Here is a 23,403-nt window from a genome sequence, read left to right as displayed (position 1 = left end):
TGTGGTGGGGACTGTGAAAATAAAAATTTAATGGTCTATCCAGTACTTCCCCTATTGGCAATCTGTCCTGAAGAAATAAAAATTCAGTGTATAAGGATATGTGCACAAAGATGTTTGTTGACTTGTTCAGAGTGAGAAAATCAACAAAACTGTAAACAAAGTAAATTTCCTTTGATAAGGAAATGGTAGAACATGTTGGAATATTATGCAGCTGTTTTAAAAAAACTAAAACGACATGTGATCCCATTTAATTTGTGTTGCTGTACGTATATATGTCTAAAACTGTTGGGGAAAAAAGATAGAGGTAGATCTGCGTCTGTGACTTGTAGGAACATCCATAACATTGGGGGGCGGGGGGGAAGCAAGGTGCAGAATAGTGTTCATTTTAATAATGAGTATTTTGGTGAAAACATACATGTCACCTACTGAGAGTTCATCTATAAAATGACGGGTGGACTAGATGACCCCCAGTGGGCCTTCCACTTCTTGGCTTCTGTGATTCCATATCTAAGGCCCTTTGGCTTTTGGCTCTATTGTTGAGAGTCTTTAGAATGATAGTTATACTAAGACAAATTTCTTTAAGATTGAGAAACAAATTTCTAAGCCTCTACCCCATGACATGCGTACATATCATTTAGAATGCTGTGGGGAAAATAGAAACCCACTTTAACAATAGACTCACGGTTTGGGAGTAGCCATAGAGCTAATTCAGAAATAATGCTGAGATGATTGTTATAGGTATACCCTAAGTAGTGAAAAGGTCTGTTTTAATGGACCACAGCCCAAGTGGACTGATGATAACTGACATCTAATCATTTTCTTAAAGTGCTAGGGTTAAAATGTTTTTCAGATATTCCTATTGGCATCAAAAATATAAAAACTGATTACTGCCCCATTCTGAAAAAAAGTCATTTCAGATTTACTCTTTGTCTCCTCTTTTTTGAAGGGCAATCTAGTTTGTGTGTGTGTGTGTGTGTGTGTGTGTGTGTTTTGGCCGTGCTGGACCTTCATGATGAAAACGGGCTCTCTCTCTAGTTGCGGTACACAGGTTTCTCATTGTGGTGGCCGCTTCTGTTGTGGAGCACAGGCTCTAGAGCTTGGGCTCAGTAGTTGTGTCACAGGCCCAGCTGCCCCGTAGCATGTGGAATCTTCCCAGACCAGGTATCAAACCCATGTCCCCTGCACTGGCAGGCAGATTCTCAACCACTGGACCACCAGGGAAGTCCAGGGCAACCTAGTTGTAAGGAAGAAATCACTGTGTATCTTTATATGTGTTTCTGAAAAATTCAGCAGTGTGGGAAAGCAAAGCACAGTGTTGGAGTAAATGAAGTGGTTTCATTTTGTTTACTAAAAAACCAAGAGACCAAAAAGACAGACGAGTGTGTGTCCATCTGAGTGTTGTGTCGGAAGCGGTGGTGTGTCTTATGGCTCAGCTTTAACTCCATCGCCTGCTCCTGGGTCAGAGTCCCAGGAATGACTCTGGAAACAGGGGAAGGGCGCCCTGCACCTAGTCACCTAGTTAAAGCCCAGCTGCTTCTATGCCCTAAAGTGGAGACCATATCTTTATAGATCCTATAATAATTCAGCCTTGTCCTTTTTCTCTTTTTGGTCTTTTTGACCAGAGTAATGTTAGACCTTATGGAGACAAGTTATCTCATCCGAACAAAGTGCTTCTAAAATCAAAGAATTATAGAATCGTAAAACCCACAAGTTAGGAGGAGCCATTGACTCACTGCTCTGATAAAAGAAAGCAGTCATACCATTTCAAGTGTAGTCTTTGTCAGAACCTGCTCTTCTTTCTTGGTGGAGAACTTGATAGAGGAGAGCCCAGACAGAAATCTTTCTTTTCTCAGCATGGCTTCAGGCACTTACTAATCACATAAATCAGGAAGGAGTTGTTCCAACAAGAAATTGCAAAGGATTCAAAGTTCTTGTGAACCTACATTGCTGGTTATACCCAGTATCTATTCTTAAAACTGGGAATTAGTTGGCCTTTTACAATATTAACCTGTATTTCTTTATATCTTGTGACATAAAAGGACATCTCTAATTGTGAGAAAACCAAGCCTTTGTCCCTAAAAAGCTGAGCTGTAAAAAAAAAAAAAACATGCAATGTAATTCTCAAGTAACTTGAACTGGGCTGACAAATATTGAGAGGTTCTGGTTTACTTGTAATTGTTATTCTGAAACACCACCCTAGACAATGATGCAGCTGAAAATTTCCCAGATATTATAACCCTGTGAATAGGTATATTATTATCCCTACAACATGGACACTGCCCAGGCACACAAGTGATGCTGATGTCCATCTTCTATAAACACCATTTTTCACCTTAGTATGAATTTCTCACTATTAGGTCACTCTGCTGGGTTAGGGGGAAAAAAAAGTAAGAACATTATCTTCTAGAAGATCTTTGTTTAATGGGCAGGATAACACTCCAGGGTCCAATCAATTTGTCAATGCTAGAACAAAAGAGACCTTGGGTATCATTTACTTCAAATCAATGATACTTTGTTTTTATATGGTGTACTGGGGCCCAGATGATAAGTAATTGTGGACTAGATTATAGGAAGTCCCACAAAGTTTGAACCTTAGAGAATACAATTTATTACAGTATTAGTTTCTATCCTGATAGTAATAGATGGGATCCTTAAGAAAACATCTATAGTGAGCCATGGATGACAAAGGAGATGCTAAGACAGGCTTCACTGGGCAGGAAAGCTGAAACATGGTTTTCATATCCTTCTCTAGGACTTAAATATTGACCAGAAAACACCTTTACGGGTCCTTCACCGGAGGCCCCTGGCTGTGAGAACTCGCATCATTCACTCCATGGAGACACGCTATGTGGACGAGCACCATTTCCGCCTCTACCTGAAGACTCAAGCTGGAACGTATCCCTTCACCCTTGTGTAGCACTAAGTCTTCCAGAATCCTATTGGGAGAATTCATGCCACCCTGGGAAAGAGGTTCAACCTTATCTTGAAACTGTTCAGGAAAGGTTTGGGTTGTAGAAGAATTTTTTTCTTTTTCTATCTGAGGTATTTTGACCTATTAAATTTGTGCTTTTCAAAATGACATTGTAAATCACAAGGCAGCAGCCAATTCAATGTGAACCTTAAAATACGTAGTGTCTTACACAATGCTGAGGTACTGAGGGCATAGTAAGGGCTCAGGGAACACATTTGATTGATTTATGCCTTTACACATTTTGCAGGCCACATACTGACAACCACATTTAGGTCCTTTCAGCATTCTGCCCCAGATGATTAAACAGGGGTGATGGATGGGAGTGGCCCTACTTCACATGCAGACCTTCACGTTATCCGGCCACTGGCCCAGAACAAGAGAACGGTCCCAGTTTAAATAATTTGTCTGTAACCTACCCTGCTTTGTGTGGTTTTGTATCAGATCTTGAGTGAGTGAGTGGGAGAAGTTGCTCAGTCGTGTCCGACTCTTTGCAATCCCATGGATGTAGCCTGCCAGGCTCCTCCATCCATGGGATTTTCCAGGAAGGAGTACTGGAGTGGGGTGCCATTGCCTTCTTCAGGGGATCTTCCCAACCCAGGGATTGAACCCAGGTCTCCCGCATTATAGGCAGACACTTTACCATCTGAGCCACCAGGGAAATCCTTGTATCAGATCTTAGTTGCTGGGTTAAAATATATCAGGGAACTGCCTTTGTCTTAGTTTTAGTTTATTTTTCAGAAGTGCCCCAAGTTTTTATTTGTTTCTTGGTTTGATGCTATTTTGTGATTGAATAATATGAAGTATGAAACCTTCTAATTGGTATAAAACTCATGACAACTTACTGGATATAATAACAGGGGAGAAATAAGTCAAGTTTTAATTACCAAATAGCATTCTTACTGTCTTTCTGTTACTAGTCTGCCTCTCCTTTCCATCAATCTTCTCTCCTCTTCTCTTTACCTACTCCACCCCAGGACTGACCAAGCTAAAATAGGTACACGTTATTTACTCTGAAAATCTCCTAAATTTTTGTAGTTTCAATCAAGTGATGACCTATTTAGACCAGGGGACATGGAGCACATTTGCTTATTGTAGATGGACAGTGGGTGGAATTTCAGAGAAATCACAGATATAAAAGACATACATTTTAATCTAATTTTAGCATTTGTTTTGATGTGCTAAGAAGAATGCAGTGGTCTTAAGGAAGAAGCCAATGTCTTTTCAATCTCACTAACATACTTTTAGAACAAGTCTAAGGCATTAACCAAGGAAGACTATTACACAGTAAAACTTAAGAGTCCATAATTCACAGAATTATGTGAATTTTTCTCGTATATTGCTCAGTATACCGAACTAGTTCATTTGACTTATACTTCATCCCTCTGGCTATGAATAAAAACCATTATGGACCTTTTAATTGGTTATTCTGGGACTTTTTCTCATCCTCCCTCATCATTGCTATTCAGAAGTAGCACTCTCTAAAGAGGTGAGGGAAAAGGGATGGTTGAGCAATTATGAGTTTAGCGAAGAAGACAGTTAACTAGATAACTATATACCTTATGTTTGAGTCAAAATATTTGGTGAAAGTACAGTGAACAAATTATAAGAAAGTGAGGAAGACTTAATATCATCATATTATGGTTTTAACTTTATATTTATCATCTCAGAATAAACTTTTTTTTTTCAGAATAAACTTTTATATTCAAATTATATTACATTTTTATACTAAGTACTGGTTTATAGATAACATAGGCTAAATGAGTGTTTACTGAATGCTGGCAAAAACAAATCTCTCAGGTAAAATACAGTTAAGATTATAGTAGAGTTCTGTGTGAGGAGTATTAAGGTAATCTGAATAATTCTAGGATTAATCATTGACTTTGAAATTTGAAAATCTATAAGAAAAATACACACACAAAAGAATTAGGTCTATTGCTAACCATGCAAGAATTGCAAACAACTGGAATTTAGGATCCTTCTGAAGGACCTTCATTAAGTCTAAATATGTACATTGTCTCCCATCCTATTGTTATTGTGTCACTGCGTCATGTTACAAGAGAAGCCATCAATAATGTCACCATGAGTGACCCTGTGAAAACCTACCATTTGGCAGATATCTGCTGTCATTACTAAAAAATGATGAGACCAAAAAGATGGCAAAATAGAATTTGTGGCAAAAAAGAAAACAGCTGAAGTTCTTTTTTTAAAAGCACTGAACTACAGTTAATTTTAAAAATCCATATTCAAACTTTGGCGCTTGGAGATGAGCCAAAAGAAAAGTCATGACTCTTGTAAGTTTGGTGTAAACACAGGCTCTAGGCCCCAGTGTTGGCTCCCAGACCGGTAGGAATCAGTTTGCCGTAGCTTATTGATTGCCATAGCTATATTTTCTAAGATATACGTCCCAATCATGGCTCAGAAATAAACTCCTTCTGGTGCATTTCTGCTTTTGTCATTTCCCCTCCAACCTGTCAAATCTCACCTAACAGTTGGTATTACATGACTATCTTCATTTTATCCTTAAACAAACCTCAGCTACATTAAAGAGTTTGTACATGGAGACTTTGGAAGAACCAAGCCAAACATTGGCTCTCTGATGGATGTGACTGCAGACATTCTTGAGCTGGATGTTGAGGTAAACCATTTAATTGTGGAAATGCCTGTTTACACACTGAATTCAGCCAACATTATGCTATTGCAGCACTAAGCCAAATAGTACTGTTCACTTTAATAGATATTTGAAATTGGTCTCGTTTATGATTCTTACAAATATATAGCCAATTGACTAACTGTGCTTAACATATGACATGAGACCCTTGAACCATGCAAGGAAACAAAGTTTTCAGTGCCCCTCACATATCCTTTGGACTCTTTTGTAGAGAATTTAAGACAGCCTACTCAGAAATAAGTAGGGATGGAAAATGGAATGAGTCAAAGGTTATAAATAAAAGCAGTCCCATAAGGCTTCTATGATACGGTATAAAAGAAATTCTCCATTCATATCGTATGAATTGAAATCAGATTACATTCTTAATTAGAAGGATGGGATGAATGGATCTTTCAGGAAATGCTCCATAAATATTTTCCTCATTTGAGCACCAATAGGTATTGAGTCACAAGTTGTACACTTTGGTAAATATCTGATTAAAAACAGCCCCCCAGCCCACAAAAAAAGGTGGGCGGTGAATTTTTGCACTTGGGAATCATCTCAGTATAAATGAAAAGAAGTGGGTATAATTACCTGGTGTGAAAACAGCCATGGTAATCAAATGATCACTGGAGCATTATTACCTTACCAGCACTTCCCTTGAGTTCTTTCGGGTTAGACTTTATACACCTCCTGCGGGACAACCAGTGATAGCACCTTGAGGGTTGCAGGGAATCTTCTTAGTAAGACTGTCATTTTCAGGAAGACAATCTTCTCCTAAAGAAAATTCCAAATGCATTCATCTTCTTTGACCTTAATTCTTAGGATAGCTTAGGAGTGTCGAAGAGCCAAAGGCCAGAGCTTCTCAGCCTTGACTGTCCACTACAATCACCTGTACAACTTTAAAAACCCAATAAATATGCCTACTTTCCCCTGCCCTCAACGCATACTAGATACTGTGATCAGTAATTTTGGTTTTCAGGCTTGAAAAACCACCCATAAATTTATATATAGGTGTTTGGTTTATGGCTATTCTCTGAAATGAAACCAAAGTATTTCTTGGCATTTGTAAAAGATACAGATACACACAATACTTATTTGGGCTTTTCTAATAAAAATTCCCAAGTCTTGTATTGACTCATAGATTAACTTAAATAATTTTTGTAAGTCATTTCAAGTTTTACACTTTAGGTATTAAAAAACAATGCGGGCCTGGTAGTTTTGTTGTTTGCTTTTTGTAGTTTGTTTTTGTTTGTTTTAACTTCTAAATTAGGCCCTCTACGTAGTTAAGGCAAAGTGCAATTTCATACTTCTAATGCCTGGGACATGATGTTTTATGTGGAGGCCAATAGTCTGCTACTGTAATTCCATTATAACTTAAAGATCAAGGTTTTGTTCCAGAAGAGCCAAACCAGGATGAGTAGAGATAGATAAATTCAATTTTAAAAGCAACAAAAATTATATTAATGTGAATGCAAAAATCTCTAATCCTTTTCTAGTTTCAGGTGATCTTTCATAATGATTTATTTCACATTTAGTTGCTAAGTTACAAACAACATTGTAAGTATAAAGACTACTTTAAATGTAGTACTGTTAAATGCAGGATGGGAAAATGAAGACTAAAAGTTGCTGAGACTTTTGAGGGAAAGTTGGTATTGCCCCCTACATTCATTCATTTTCCCATAAATAACATTTAAAAAATTTAAATATACTCTTGACTTGTTTATAAATATAGTCTAAACTTGTTTTGATCAAAAAGTACAATTAAATAACTGGCTGAGTAACCAAATACTCAGTGAATTCAGGAAGAGACCCCAGGTCCAAGAACCCCAAGTCCTAGAGTGGATTTTAGAGTGTTAAATTGAGATGTTCTATGGCTGTTTTCTTCCAATGCAGTTTCCTCTGTTGCATTATATTAAAACTATTAAATATATATAGCATTACCAGTAAATGCTTACTAGAACAATAATGTGTTAATGACTTGTTTTCTTCCTTCTAGTCTGTAGATGTTGACTGGCCCCCTGCTCTGGATGACTAGCTTTCAGATTTGGAAACAAAGAGTAGGCTTTTCCAGCTCAGCATGGACGTCCATCCAGCATACACTGTAAAATGGTTGTTTTTACCCACCATAACGGTGTCTTGGAAATCATTTGGATCATGTTGATCTATGTATTTTTAAATTTGTTGTAACATCTCAGGATCTATCTATGTGTATAATTTGTGTTGAATTATTCTAAGGATGTCTTATGATTTTTCTCCAATCCCCAACAAATTATGAATAATGAAACCATTCAGAGTTACAAAAACAGGATACATTCTCTGATAATCTGAGAAGCTCTAATTTCTTTCAGCAAAATTTCCCTCCATAAGATAGTTAAAATCATATTTTAAATTTTTTAAATGATCTTGATAAAAGTTACCTCTAGATTTATGCAGCACAGTATCCTTATAATATTCTAGGATATCAAATGAAAATCTGACATCATTCATATTTTTCCCAGTAAGCTTCAAGCAAGTGATCACCAATAGAAGTACTGTTTTGGTATGATTTGTCAAAATCTTAATGACTCCAATTGTCCACTATTCTGACAATCTAGAATTGTCAGTATGTTTCCTGGGGAAGAGGAAGTAACACCTTAGGAACTGAGGCATACCATGGTAAGAGACTTTTAAATGAGGAGACACAAGTGCCTTCAATGACTTTAATCCCAGGGATAAGATTCTGAAAAACTGACTTGCTAAACAAAGGTAAGCTGATATTATTCCAGAGTGCTTCAATATATTATCTAATTGCAAACATCTTCATCAGGTAGATAAGAGTATTATCATCTCCACTTTATAAATATGAAAACCAAAGAATAGAAGTTAATTGATTTATCTAAAATTCATCTCAAGTTCCATATCTGGGACTAGGACCGAAGTTTCCTGGTCTCTAGGGTCCTTTCTAAAAAACCTTATTATTGAGCACCTCCTACATGAAGCAGGTACCTAGAATGTCATTTTAATGCACATAACCATGAGAACTCACTTTTGGAATTTAGATACCAAATCAAGCTTACAAAAAAATAGCCCAAGTAAATTTCATGTGAGCTCATATGATTACCATTTGTTAATTAATCATCAGTTGGTACTCTGAAAAGGAAAATCATTAAATAAGCACAACCTAAAGAAAATGGATGGATCATTAAGAGAAAAGTTTCAGAAAGGAGTCTCGTTAAAATTTCAGATATAAGTGCAATTTCCATCACCATGATTCAACTTTCTGAACTTATTTTGGAACACATGTGACCTGGATAGTATGGAATACTCAGTTTCCCATCTCTCCATTAAACATGCTTTAGAACTACTCTGGTGGTACAGTGGATAAGAATCCTCTTGCCAATGCAGGGGACATGGGTTCAACCCCTGGTCCGGGAAGATCCCACGTGTCACGGAACAACTAGCCCATATGCCACAACTGCTGAGCCTGTAAGCCACAACTACTGAAGCCCGAGAGCCTAGAACCTGTGCTCTGCAACAAGATTTGCCACCGCTATGAGAAGCCCATGCACTGCAATGAAGAGTAGCCCCTGCTCACTGCAACTAGAGAAGGACCACTCATAGCAACAAAGACAAATAAAAAGACAGAAAAACATGCTTCAGAGATACTGAGTTGTATCATTAACCTTAGGAATCAGGAAAATGCTTTAACTGACATGAAAAAATTTCGTATGTGAATGAAAGTGAAAGTCACTCAGTCATGTCCGACTCTTTGCGACCCCATGGACTGTCCATGGAATTCTCCAGGCCAGAATACTGGAATGGGTAGCCAGTCCCTTCTCCAGGGGATCTTCACAACCCAGGGATTGAATCCAAGTCCCCTGCTTGGCAGGCAGATTCTTTACCACTGAGCCACCTGGTAACAGCAAATTACTTTTTCATTGTTCTCAGTGCCAGAAAATGAGAAAGGGATAATAGAAATAAACTTGTGGTTAAAAACGTAATTGTGTGAATGTTTCTTAATTTCTAGGGAAATTTTGCTACAAGAGAGATTTAAATAATTTGAGAAATAGTCTTTTGTAGGTTTCTTCTTGGCTCAGCTTTGCATTTAGTAGATCTGCAAATGAAAGAATTAAGAACCTCCTTAGCAATTATTAGAAGACTTATTATACTTACTATACTGGGATTATATAAAATTTCAAGAGGAAACAGCTGTATATACTTATTCCAACTATTCATGAGACAGGTTGTTGAAAATTAATGTAGGTCTTTGTTTAATTAGAACTGAAAACATAGAGTGCAAAAAATATAGTTTTTTTGCCTATATAAAAATATTCTTAAATTAGTTTTGTGATCTTCTCCTATTGTTTAAATGTTTGTTTTTGTTTTTTTAGAAACACTTAAGGGAAAGGGCCCTTTGTACTTTAAGTATATCTTTGTCCCAAATACAGTCTTGTTTTAAGAAAAACACTGAATAGCTGGAAAAGTGAAAAAAAAAAAAAGGTAAAATGAAAGATTCCCCAAGTAAGATAAGTGGTTTCATTTACGTTATGTGAAATCAATTTAGAAATTAAATTTCTATTTCTATAAAAAGCATATTATTTAAGTAGATCTTACGGGGTTCTGTTCTTTGATTTTTAACTCCATATAAGAAAATGAACTTTGATTAAGCTTTCCTGAGTTGATTTTTTTTTAATGATAGCCTTTATTATTATAGAGAAAATACATTTTATAACATTTTTCAATTTTTTTCATTTTAAAATAACTTCAAATTTGTAAGAAAAGTACAAAGACTGTTTTTTCCTGAAATATATCTCCTCAAATACACTAGGTGTGTAATTCCTATAAATAAGGACAAATTCCAACAAACAAGGGCATTGTTCTACTTCATCACAATGTAACTATCAAAATCAGGAAATTAACACTAATATTACTTTTTTTTACCTTTATTATTTATATATTTATTTGCCTGCACTGGGTCTTAGTTGCAGCATGCAGTATCTTTTTAGTTGCCACACGTGAGATCTATAGTTCCAAGATGTGGGATCTTTAGTTGTGGCATGCAAACTCTTAGTTGTGGCATGTGGGATCTAGTTCCCTGACCATGGATTGAACCCGGGCCTCTGCTTTGGGATCATGGGAGTCAGCCACTGGACCACCAGGGAAGTCCCACTAATACTGCTGCTGCTATGTTGCTTCAGTTGTGTCCCACTCTGTGCGACCCCATAGACAGCAGCCCACTAGGCTCCTCTGTCCCTGGGACTCTCCAGGCAAGAACACTGGAGTGGGTTGCCATGTCCTTCTCCAGTGCAGGAAAGTGAAAAGTGAAAGTGAAGTCGCTCAGTCGTGTCCGACTCTTTGCGACCCCATGGACTGCAGCCCACCAGGCTTCTCTGTCCATGGGATTTTCCAGGCCAAGGGTACCGGAGTGGGGTGCCATTGCCTTCTCCAATACTACTATAAATTAATCCACACACCCAGTTCAAGTTTCACCAGTTGTCCCAACTATGTCCTTCATAGTCAGGAATGACATTCTGCATTTAAGTTTCTTTAATCTTCACGAATCTGATACAACTTGTCTTTCCTTGATTTTCATTAGTTTAATGTTTTTGAGGATTTCAGGCTATTTTGCTGACTATTCCTCATTTGGGCTTGCCTGAAACAAACTGAAAACTCATACTAAAAACTGAGTTTATACTAGTACTTCCAATTCCAACCTCCTTCTAGTTTCTCCCTTATACTTAGGTTTAGCTTGCACCTTTCTAGCAAGAATACCCACAAATGGAAGATTACCGTCTTACATCTTCTCAGCTGTCACATGATTTGATACATGCAGTTACTGGTGACTGGGCTTTGATCAGTTAATAAAGGTGATATGTGCCAAGCTCCTCCAATTTTTTAGTTAACCCTTTTTTCCCCTTTAATAAGTATCTTATAGGGAGACCATCAAACTTTTCATTCACTAGTTTTAGCATTTATTGAAGACTTTCACCTGAACCTATCACAATGATTGTCAAATGATTTTCTAATTCCACCATTCATTTTACATTTACAGGTTGGCATTACACCGAATCCCCATCCTTCTTGGGGATTCATGGCTTCCTATTTTATTTGATGGTTTATAATTTGTTACTGACATTTATTTTTATTTCTAAGTGTTGACTTGGCCACTGGATACCCCTTTAAGCTGGCTCCTTTGTCCTTCTGACATATCCCCATCATTCCTAAAGCATGTTCTTACTTTCTAATACAAAGACATTCCAGGCTTATCTTGTATTTCATCTGCAGCCCTGAAATGGCCATTTCTCTAAGAAGAACTGGTTCCTTTTCATGGAAAATGATGGAAAAAAGATCTAGGCACTAGGTGAGCCCATTGCCACTGTGGCATTGCTGCTCCCAAGCCCTCTCAGGGCGTGCATGTGTACACATATACTTGTGTATTTACCTATACAAACTATGAGCTTATACCAGTCCTTCCAATTCCAACCTTCTTCTAGTTTTCTCCCTTTCCGTATTTGCAGTTCCTTTCTGACAGAAATCTGGCCCCTATTAGTCTTAACATTTTACTTAATAGATCATTCCCTTTGATAAATAACCAATCTTCTATTGCCACATCCTTATTCAAGATCACTGAGATTCCCCTCCCTCCTACCCTCAAATGTTCCTAGGCTCCATACTGTAATCCCACACTAGGCCAGCACCTTTTCTTCCTGTGGCAGATGTAACTCTTATCTTGTGCAGAATAAGCAAATGATTTTTGTTCTGAATTGTTCAAGAAGGGAGAGACACAGGGAGCAATTAAGTTAGGAAGACAGAAAATGAAAATCTTTTAAAAAGGCATTTTGGTACTATACAGAATTATCATTTTAAAGGACAGTTACATATGCAAATATATTCAGCTGTAGTATTCCATAAAAATGTCTAATGTTTCTAAGCAACCAAAACTGCCTTCTTCTGTAAGGCGTATGCTATAAATATAAGAAAATCTCAAATGTTTTAAAAATCAGATAGCAAATTTTTATAACAGCTTTAGAATTTTTTCTATTTATTATATTATCAAGAAAAAAATCATTGTATACAAGATATTACAAAAGTAATAAAATAGTCTTTACAAAACACATTTTGACATTTAAAAAATGATTTCATCTTTTAAGTATTAGACTTACATTAAATAATTAAACAGTTGAGAACTTTTAAAAATCAGTTTTTCAGTGCTTCCAAATTCATTAGTCATTAAGAAGCATATACAAATATTTATAACACTTAAAAAAATAGAACAGTGATATTCTGCGGGAATTGGGGATCTTCATAGTTAACAGTATTTTTAAGTACACTCTTTTAAAATGGAAATCATCTAGAAAAGGAGTCATCTGATTTGAACCATTCATTTAAGAATGCCTATTACCCAAAAACTTGGTGTTTTCCTTTCTGTGTCATCTTAAAGCTGTCTGAAGTGTGCACCATGTGCTCAGTTGTGTCTGGCTCTTTGCTACCCCATGGATTGTACCTGCCAGGCTACTCTGTCCATGGAATTCTCCAGGCACGAATCCTGGAGTGGGTTGCCATCTCCTCCAGGGGATTGTCCCAATCCAGGGATCAGTGATCAGTATTTTTATCTAATTACCCAATAAAATCAAGTGTGTCACCAACGAAGTCTCCTGAGACTAAATTTCAGAAATAGATCCTCAAACACTCCAACTTATTTTTCACTACATTTTATGCAAAGCTATAATGTTTGATTAAAGTTTAAGAAAATAAGCAAGATGAATGTTTGCTACCTTTAAAAAAATTTTGTATTTTATTGATCTGCCCATATTCCTGAGAATTTGATTTACTGAAGCACCAACATTTTGCTAATTACTATTTATTACTGATAACACATAGGTGTTTAATGATTTTTTGGTTATTCTTTAAATTTCTTAAGTCCAACAGTAAACTGAAGTTGTAGAAATAAGACATATAAGAATAAAGAGTATAAATGCTACTCCTTTTAAATATATAATTAATTACTAGTAGGTTTTTTTCCTAAAACTGTAGACATTTAGAATAGAAAAAATATTTAGAAGAAATAATTGTTTTGTACCTGTGTTTTATTAGTGAAGGTAGTGGAGACATGATTACTATTGAGATTTGACTTTACTCACTGATGTTAAGTTTGTACTTTAAACTCTGCTAAGATGTATTAGTTAAAAATATTAATTTGACTGAATCTTAGACAAAGGCATAAAACTGGACAAGACAACTCATATATTTATCTCTGATTCACTGCCCACATCTGGGCTTATTATGTAAAAAGCATGAAATTTCTGTTACATGCAATGCAAAAAGCATATACTCCATCTCCAGAAGCAAAACAGATCAGAAATCTTTCAGTGGCTACTTTATTAACTATGATGAGACTCCTTTTTAGGAATATAGTCATAATACTCGCAACTTGTAGTCAATTTTGGCAAAGAAATTAAGAGTTAGAATTTGAGAACTGGAAGTCATTGATTGACCTTATCTTCAGTATACAATAGGAAATGTTCTGGAAAGGATATGGCCAAATCAAAGTCCTCCAGACCTGGCCTGGACAATAGCTAGCCATTCTAAAGAGAAAGTCATCTCAGGGTTCTTACTAAAGAATCTAATCCACAGTGATTTGTCACTCTGTGAACTGGAAGAAGTGTCTGGATTGGAGATTATCAGGGCCACGGGGTATATGCATTATGTTGGTTTACCACGATATTTGATTTGTACTATACAGTTTACAGTGCTTCTTATGCATTATTTTACTTAATACAACACACTTTATGAGGTAAGTAGGCTGGAAACCACGTGTTTTATATCTGAAGAGCTAGGCCCATAGGAAGTGCCATCTGCAAAATAACTTCTAAGTGGCAAAGCTGAAGACTCAAACCCAGATGTCCTGACTGAAAATTACTCTTTCCGTTTCTGTTATTTAACACCACACAGTAATTTTTTAAGAGCCCTCAATAAATCAAGTTATGATAGAAGAAATTATTTGGGACTACTAGGCACCCTGGATCACCAATTCTAAGTCTCTCTTAACATGGACAGCATAGTTTGTTTTTCTGAAGCATTAGGTTAGAAATAACCCAGCTGTTTGTTGTTCACTAAGGCTTTGAGTAGGGAAGCCAAGCTACCAGTGCTGAATGCCAATTACAGAGTAGGTTCTGATGACAGAAATCAGATAGTGGTTTTGAGGTTTTTTCCTGGCAAGGGGCAGGAAGAACACTTCTGGGGATGTAGAAATGATTATTTACATATGTAAAAATTCACCAAGCTGTAAATTTAAAATTAGCCTACTTTATGCACTTTACTGTATGTTATCCCTCAAAAGAAAAAGACTGACATCTTTGAGAGCAAGTCTGTTGTCTCATTCACCTCTATGTCATTTCTAGCCCCAAACATGGTGCTTTGCACATTAGACATTCAAAAATGTGATTGGGTGGTGGATGCATGTTGATGTATGGCAAAACCAATACAATACTGTAAAGTAAAAAATAATAATAAAAAAAATTTTCTTAATAAATTACAAAAAAAAAAAAAAGTGATTGGTTACATGAATACTGGAGTTTCTGTGCAAGGGAAATGTGCTGAGGGAATACACCACAGGTGAGATTAAACCTGCCACACAGAGAGGAGTAAGTTCAGAGATACAAGACAGTTATCCTAAGAACTGTAAAATTTCTACTTAATACTTTCAACACTACAGGAGGCAGAGGGTAAAGTATTTCACAAGCCTGGTAATCACTGCTTTCCCTACCAGATTAAATACCTTCCTCTTTAAAAATGATACACTTGTCCACATTTTTTATAATCATATATATGTCAGTTTCATTCTTTCCCTCTCTTAATATTGCCATTTATTTAGCACCAGCTAGGGACTGTGTTAAGTGATGGAGTCCCAAAGGTGAATGAGATTAACTATGTAAGTGTATAATTCAGTGCGAGGAAATCTGCAGTTGGGACATGTGCAAAGCTGAGCCTCGGCTAGGGAGGCAGGACATAAACATCACACAGCTCTCAAAGGCCATTTGCTATGGCTGTGAAGAGCAGAGGCACAGTGGATGACATGTCAAAGGCATGGAGGCCTAGCGACCTGAGAGAGGTTTTGGTTTGTTTGTTTTTCAAGGAACGTTAACTACTTAATACTGGATTGGAAGTATGGGGAATTCTTTTTTAACTGGAGCAATATGGAAAAGATTCTTGTGAGGGAAGAAGAATGAAGGCCTAAACTAAGAATGAAGCAGGAGTGAAGCAGGGACAAATGCAAGAGTTTTTTAGAAGGCAGATTCAAAAAGACTTGATAACTCTCTCAGTGTGAGGACAAAAAAGAATAAAATATGATTCCGAGGTTTCTATTAAATATCTTCAGTGGCAGGGTACATGGTAATGCCATTAATGAAAGTCGAGAATGTGACAGGAGCAGCCAGTTCTTGAGAGAAAGCTGAAGCTTTCTTCTGGACACTCTTGAGCTTAACCAGGGGAAAAAATAGCACCAACCGAGCGCTGGGATCGAGACCCTGGAACTAAAGTCAACCTCAGAGAGGAGTACCCTAGGAGGGAATGGTCAAGAGGACAGGTTATAAATAGGTCGAGCAGAGTGAGGGCTGGTAAGAAGACACTAGATTTGACAAGGGAAGGTGTCTGGTTACTTCCCAGAATATCCTAAGAAAATAGGAGGAGAAAAGAGAAAGCCTGACAAGCTAAAGAATGACTGAGAAGTGAGGAAACGGGCTGAACGCACTTCATACAGCTGGACGTGCTGGACGTGAAGGGAGGGAGCATGACAGCAGTGGGAAAAGGGTTTATTCTTGCTCTTTTAGGCGAGAGAAAACATTTACTGTGTTGATACAAGAAAAGCACTAAATGTTATATGAGGATACAGACACAAGATGGGAGAGAAAAGGAGGGATCTGCTATATAAGAAGAGCTAACAAAGCAAGAGGTCCTTTTTTCCTCAAAACTGAAAGTGGGGTGATAGAAGAACAGACGAAAGTATAACCACATTTAGAGAAAAGAAGCTGCCAGTTTTTTTAAATTATAAAATAAAATTTATGATCAATAAATAGCACCTGGAAAATAAAAAAACCTTTGGAAATACTCTGAATACAAACATAGCAGGACCTTACTTCCACTTAGACAAGAAAAAACCTGCAGAACAAGTTGGTTGTTTAGTTTAAAATATCCATTTAGCTATCCTAACAGTGTTTAAGCCGCTAAGTGCAAGTTAATACAAAATTATAGGATTCTGTATTAAAAAAAAGTTCATCATCTCTAAGCTACTGTCTGGAGATATCCTGGGTTCATATTTTGAACAGGAAAGAAATTACGCCTTCAGGTTTTTTCTGGTACGTTCTACTAAAGTATATTATATGCTTATGATTTTTACAGTTGTATAATAAAAGTATGTCATTCTGAAATCATAACTCAGAAATATTAGTGAGTTAGGTATCTTTATTGTTTCTCAAACTATACTGACCCACACTCTTATCTTGCTCTCCCTTCTCATTTCCTAGTATCACTCAACTCAGAATTTTAATTTTTATGACATTCGCACATTCCTCATTTTGACAAAATTGACTAGTTTTTAATCCTTCCAGTAAATTTATGGTTTGGTTGGATACTGTGCTATGCTTAGTCATTCAGTTATGTCCTACTTTTTCCGACCCCATGGACTGTAGCCCACCAGGCTCCTCTGTCCATGGGGATTCTCCAGGCAAGAATACTGGAGTGGGTTGCCATGCACTTCTCCAGGGGATCTTCCCGATCCAGGAATCAAACCAGGGTCTCCTGCATTGCATGCAGATTCTTTACCAGCTGAGCTACCAGGGAAGCCCCTATGTAAGTGAAAAGACATTGTTTGTAGCTAGGAATATGCTCAACAATTGTAGGGTCTAGTTGTAAAATAAACTAGGTCTTTAGTAAATTACTTAGCATCACAATTAAGATTACTGTCCAAATTCTACAGTCATTTTGTCACTGGAATTACTTTGCTTGCAAACAGTTTTGAAAGCAAAGTAGTTATTAATCATCAACCTGAATGATTCTGATATACATGATTCTGATATAATAAACTGAATGTCACATGAAACAGACTGAAACGTCACATGAACTATAAAAACCATCAACATTTAATAATTAAAGCTATTCTTTCTTTCAAAAACCAAAGTTCTATTAGTAATACTTTGAATGCTCAATACTTACTAAGTGTTTAATATGAAGCAGACACAGTTCTACAAATGCAGGATTCAACAAAAACACAAAACTTTGCCCTCACAAAGCTTATATTCTAGTATAGGGAAACAAATAAAAGTCAGATCATGTTAAGTGTTACGGACAAATTTAAAGGAGGGGAGACGTGGAGTACCAATGTATATACAGTCAAGGAAGGCCTTGATCAAGTAACAGCTGAGTGAGGCTGAAGGGTGCAAGGTGTGAGCTACATATACAGCTGAGAAAAACATTAAAGGCAGAGGGAACACCAAGTCCAAAGGGCCTGAGGCAGGAATGTACTTAGGTTTTTTGGTCAAAATTCATTTTTATTATAGAAAATACACTTAATTCCAGTTGTTATACTTAAGTGAAAGTGAAAGGCACTCAGTTATGGCCAACTCTTTGTGACCCCATGGACTATACTATAAAGAATTCTCTAGGCCAGAATACTGGAGTGGGCAGCCGTTCCCTTCTCCAGGGGATCTTCCCAACCCAGGGATTGAACCCAGGTCTCCTGCATTGCAGGCAGATTCTTTACCAACTGAGCTACCAGGGAAGCCCATTGTTACAATTGAAGTTTCTAATAAAAAAAAAATCACCACTTAATAATCCTGTTTTAACTAAGACAATGAAACTATGGCTTTAAAAAAAAGTACTCAGCACCATTTACTCATTTAGTTTCATGAGCTGCTTATAATTGTACTTGGTGTTTTTGAAGAGGAGTGCTGAAGCCAGAGAGCCTGGAGTTGAACGAGAAGGGGAAAATGGTAGTGGATGAGGTGAGGAGAGGAAGGGAGTGTGGGCCTGCTAGTTTTAAGGACTTTAGTCTCTACTCTGAGTGACATGGGGAGCCACTGGATAGCTTTGAGCAAGTGAATATGATTTCATTTGTTTTAAAAAGAACCACTGTGGCCACTCAACAGAGAACAGACTTGCAGGAGCACAAAGATGTAAAGAGAGTTTGGGGAAGTGATAATTCAATCTAGGCAAGAGAAGATATGCTCCAGAACAGGATATTAACAGCAGAGGTCAAAAGAGGTGCTCAGCTTTGGATATATTTCAAAGGTGGGGCCTACCAGATTTGTTGGTGGATTGGATATATGGGAGATAGAAAGAAGCAAAGATGACTCCATTGTTTTGAATATGAGCAACTAGAAACATGGCACTGCCATTTATTGAGGAAGGACAAGCAAGTTTGGGAGAGAAGATTAAGAACTCAGCTCTGAGTGTGTTGAGTTTGAGCTTTAATTAGAATTTTATGTAGACATGTTACACAAGCTGTTGTACATACACACACACGCTCTGTCTCTCTCTTTCTCCAAGTCTGGAGTTCAGGGGTGGGTCTAAGCTAGGGGTAAAAATTGGGAGTTGACAGCATGAAACTAGATGAGATCACAGTGAGTCGGGACACAAACAGAAGAGGAAAGGTCCAAGGAAACTTCTTCCTCTTAAAACATGGATGTAATTTTGGAAAACTCGGCAGTGGCCACAGGACTGGAAAAGGTCAGTTTTCATTCCAGTCCCATAGACAGGCAATGCCAAAGAATGTTCAAACTACTGCACAATTGCACTCATCTCACATGCTAGCAAAGTAATGCTCAAAATTCTCCAAGCCAGGCTTCAACAGTACGTGAACTGTGAACTTCCAGATGTTCAAGCTGGATTTAGAACAGGTAGAGAAACCAGAGATCAAATTGCCAACATCCACTGAATCACTGAAAAAGCAAGAGAGTTCCAGAAAAACATCTACATCTGGTTTATTGACTAGGCCAAAGCCTTTGACTGTGTGGATCACCACAAACTGTAGAAAATTCTTCAAGAGATGTGAATACCAGACCACCTGACCTGCCTTTTGAGACATCTGTATACAGGTCAAGAAGCAACAGTTAGAACTGGACATGGAACAACAGACTGGTTCCAAATTGGGAAAGGAGTACATCAAGGCTGCATATTGTCACCCTGCTTATTTAACTTATATGCAGAGTACATCATATGAAATGCCAGGCTGGATGAAGCACAAGCTGGAATCAAGATTGCCAGGAGAAATATCAATAACCTCAGATATGCAGATGACACCACCCTTATGGCAGAAAGTGAAGAGGAACTAAAGAGCCTCTTGATGAAAGTGAAAGAGGAGAGTGAAAAAGATGGCTAAACACTCAACATTCAGAAAACTAAGATCATGGCATCTGGTCCCATCACTTCATGGCAAATAGATGGGGAAACAATGACAGACTTTATTTTCTTGGACTTCAAAATCACTGAAGATGGTGACTGCAGTCATGAAATTAAAAGACACTTGCTCCTTGGAAACAAAGCTATGATCAACCTAGACAGCATATTAAAAAGCAGAGACATTACTTTGCCAACAAAGGTCTGTCTAGTCAAAGCTATGGTTTTTCCAGCAGTCATGTATGGATGTGAGAGCTGGACTATGAAGAAAGCTGAGTGCCGAAGAACTGATGCTTTTGAATTGTGGTGTTGGAAAACTCTTGAGAGTCCCTTGGACTGCAAGGAGATCCAACTCAGTCAATCCTAAAGGAAATCAGTCCTGAATGTTCATTGGAAGGACTGATGCTGAAGCTGAAACTCCCATACTTTGGCCACCTGATGTAAAGAACTTACTCATTAGAAAAGACCCTGAAACTGGGGAAGATTGAAGGCAGGAAGAGAAAGGGCCGGCAAGAGGAAGAGATGGTTAGACGGCATCACTGACTTGATGGACGTGAGTTTGAGTAAGCTCCAGAAGTTGGTGTGGGACAGGGAAGCCTGCCGTGCTGCAGTCCATGGGGTCACAAAGAGTTGGACGCGAATGAGCGACTGAACTCAACTGTAAAGCTAACGTCAAGCAATTTTAAATGTATGGATCTAAACAGTACAAAATGTAGAGAACTCCCATACCCTGAAAGCTTACTTGAAAGCTTACTGCATTCTGTTCAATCAGCATTTTAAAGGAAGTTTGAGGTACATGTAAATCTTAACAACTCTAAAAATCCTCAGAAAACCCCTTAGGGGTCACCTTGGGGTTTATTTTAGGGGTCCCCAAAAATAAAGGAATTAATTTTTCCAATGGCATAGCCATTACAGGTTTTACCTTAAATTTGCTTAAAAGCAAATATCATTCGTCAGTTTAAGCAAAACAAGAAGTTCTCAAGGCAAGAGTGCCTATTAGAGGAACTCCTTACATACCTGGTTATAAGTACAGCTGAACAACATGGGGGTTGGGGTATTCACACACCATACAGTGAAAAATCTGGAGTAATAAAACCTTGTAAAGCAATTATATTCCAATTAAAAAAAAAAACTGTATAGTTGGCACACTGTCTCCACGGTTTTGCATCCATGAATTCAACTACGCTCCAACTGTGACATAGTAAAGAAAATCTGCGTATAAGGAGACCATAGGTTCAAACCTATGTTGTTCAAGGGTTGAAGGGTCTATGAATGTGGTATAGTCTCAGTCAAGGAAGCATAAAATGTTACATTTATAAAGGTAGCATCAAAATAGTTACCTTTAATGGGATTTAATTCTTGAATCACCATTTATATCTTACAAGTTAACTTTAAAAAATTCAAATGCAAATGAATCACTCAATTGTTCATTTTGCATAGCTCCAATACCTGAATACTGACTATTTGGACCAAAACCATGACTGTTTGCATTAGTACTGTTTGATGGTCCTGCCTCATTTATCATACTGTTATCTGCACAATTAAAGTCAGATCCCTCAAATGCCTCTGACTGTGCAACATAAGCAGTAGTACTAGAACTGGTGACTGTTGACATACTGGAAGAAGACATCTGATGGAGCTGTCTCAAGTCTCTTGGGTCTAACACTGAATTACAGGAAGGATTTTCAAGATTCATGCTCACAAGTCTCGGATTATCGGTCTCCCTCATGCTGTCATTACTGGGCGTTATCATGTTCACAGGGCAGTTAGGCAGCATGCTGGCATCAGAAATACTATATAAGTCAGCTGGTGAGACGGATGATGCTTCCATTCTACCTATGTCATTAGTATTGTTATAAATGCAAGCATTAGAAACATTCAGATCACTCATTTCCAGGAATGGTGGGATAACTTGTGAATTAGAGGAAAGTGTCCCTGTTGAAAAACTACTCAGTGAATTTGTATTGACTGAGCGTGAGGTGGGGTGGGCGACTGATGACCAGCCTGAAGAAGACTGAGTACCCATCGGTAGCATGGCTGAAGCAGGATGTGACAATGTACTTGAGATGGACGCAGAGGAGGAATAGTAGGATTCTGCTTGACTTGAAACAGGTCTGGAAGTTTCTGGCAAAACTGCACCATGAGAAAACAAGTTTGGCTCTGTGGGAAGGAAATGTATTTTTACAAAACTGAAATGAACAAAATTCTAAATTAAAATTACATAAACACTCAAAAAATTTTCAAGGAAATCAAACGCTTCAAATAAAAATGTTAAATAGGAGATAATTATTACATAAGTCCAAAACTGAATTCTGTAATACTGTTTTACAAATGCATATAAAATAATTTGGTAAGTTATTTTGGCACAGAAAATTTCATTTCTGTTAAATGTGGAAATCTAGCTTCTGAGGCCTTATAAAGGTATTTTTGAAATGTGAAAGATAAATGTCAGAATTTCACTTAATGGGCCTCTAAATATTCAAAATCATTTCATATTCTCTTCTTTCAGGAGAAAATGGAGGGATGGAGGAAACATTAAGGATGATTGAGAAATCTACGTAAATTTCTAAGCCATATTATGATATAACTCACACTAATGGTCTATAAAATTTTCAGAAAAAAATGTAGTAGTATATTTAATTACGTATTATATGACTGCTGTACATATTAAACCAAGAAGCACTGATTTAAGAACATTAAAAGAAAAAAAAAGACTTCTAATTAACCCTGGATAACAATCTAAACCAGAAATTGGCAACTTTTTTTCCATAAAAAGCCAGATAGTAAATATTTTAGGTTTCGTGCACCATGCAGCCTCTATTGGAACTTCTTAACTCTGCAGCTCTAATAGTACAAGAAAAGAGCCATAAACAATATGCAATCAAATGAGCTGTGTTCTAGTAAAACTTTATAAATAAATATAGGTAATTGAGCAGGTATAAACCATTTCTTTCATGACATACTGTAATTAGTACAATTACCACCATAGGAATGAAATGTAATTTCTCAAACAATAAATCCCAAAACATAATCACAGTTGCTAACAGGACTTTCAGAAGCTGAGATCAATTCATTCAATATTCATAGCATGAAAAAAAAATGTAGGAATGGAATAAATCAAAGACTCAGTTTTCATTATTAAGAATAGAATTCGAGTATATTGTGCAAAACACTGGTCTCTCTGATCACAAGGAATACTCTATTGGGCATAAAATACCTTTTTTGATGAATCTTCCTTCTCCAGTTGGTCCTAGGGGACTAGGTCTAGGTCTTTCAGGAAAATTAACTCCTGTGATAAATTTTTTCCATTATTAAATGTAATTTGAAAAACGACAGTATATCAGTTAAAATTTGAAAAACTGAAAAAAAAAAAAAAAAAAAACCCAAAACCAAATTTACTTAAATACCAATC

General features: G+C 37.1%; 2 protein-coding genes across 8 annotated transcripts in view; one reads left to right on the top strand and one right to left on the bottom strand.

Annotated features, from left to right (window-relative positions):
- PUS10 (pseudouridine synthase 10) overlaps positions 1–9,601 on the top strand; it is an 82,850-nt gene extending 73,249 nt beyond the window's left edge. For 5 of the 6 annotated variants that reach the window (XM_070798727.1, XM_070798726.1, XM_070798725.1 and 2 more), the window contains 2 exons: positions 2,753–2,895; positions 5,507–9,601. In XM_070798727.1, coding sequence (XP_070654828.1) covers positions 2,753–2,895; positions 5,507–5,678 — 315 coding nt within the window. In that variant the 3' untranslated portion in view covers positions 5,679–9,601. The remainder of the gene's footprint in view (positions 1–2,752; positions 2,896–5,506) is intronic. The other variant, XM_070798728.1, reaches the window with a different exon arrangement.
- REL (REL proto-oncogene, NF-kB subunit) overlaps positions 1–23,403 on the bottom strand; it is a 69,332-nt gene that overhangs the window by 10,339 nt on the left and 35,590 nt on the right. The window contains exons 9-10 of one of the 2 annotated variants that reach the window (XM_019970204.2): positions 23,209–23,280; positions 1,761–22,151 (exon numbers count right to left, since the gene is read on the bottom strand). In XM_019970204.2, coding sequence (XP_019825763.2) covers positions 21,370–22,151; positions 23,209–23,280 — 854 coding nt within the window. In that variant the 3' untranslated portion in view covers positions 1,761–21,369. Of the gene's footprint in view, positions 1–1,760; positions 22,152–23,208; positions 23,281–23,403 lie in introns of those variants that run through there. The other variant, XM_070798724.1, reaches the window with a different exon arrangement.

This window comes from Bos indicus, chromosome 11 (assembly GCF_029378745.1).
Source record: "Bos indicus isolate NIAB-ARS_2022 breed Sahiwal x Tharparkar chromosome 11, NIAB-ARS_B.indTharparkar_mat_pri_1.0, whole genome shotgun sequence".
In the NCBI taxonomy this organism is placed as follows: domain Eukaryota; kingdom Metazoa; phylum Chordata; class Mammalia; order Artiodactyla; family Bovidae; genus Bos; species Bos indicus.
Note: the sequence above shows the minus strand (reverse complement) of the source record. Positions and strands in the feature narration are given on the sequence as shown.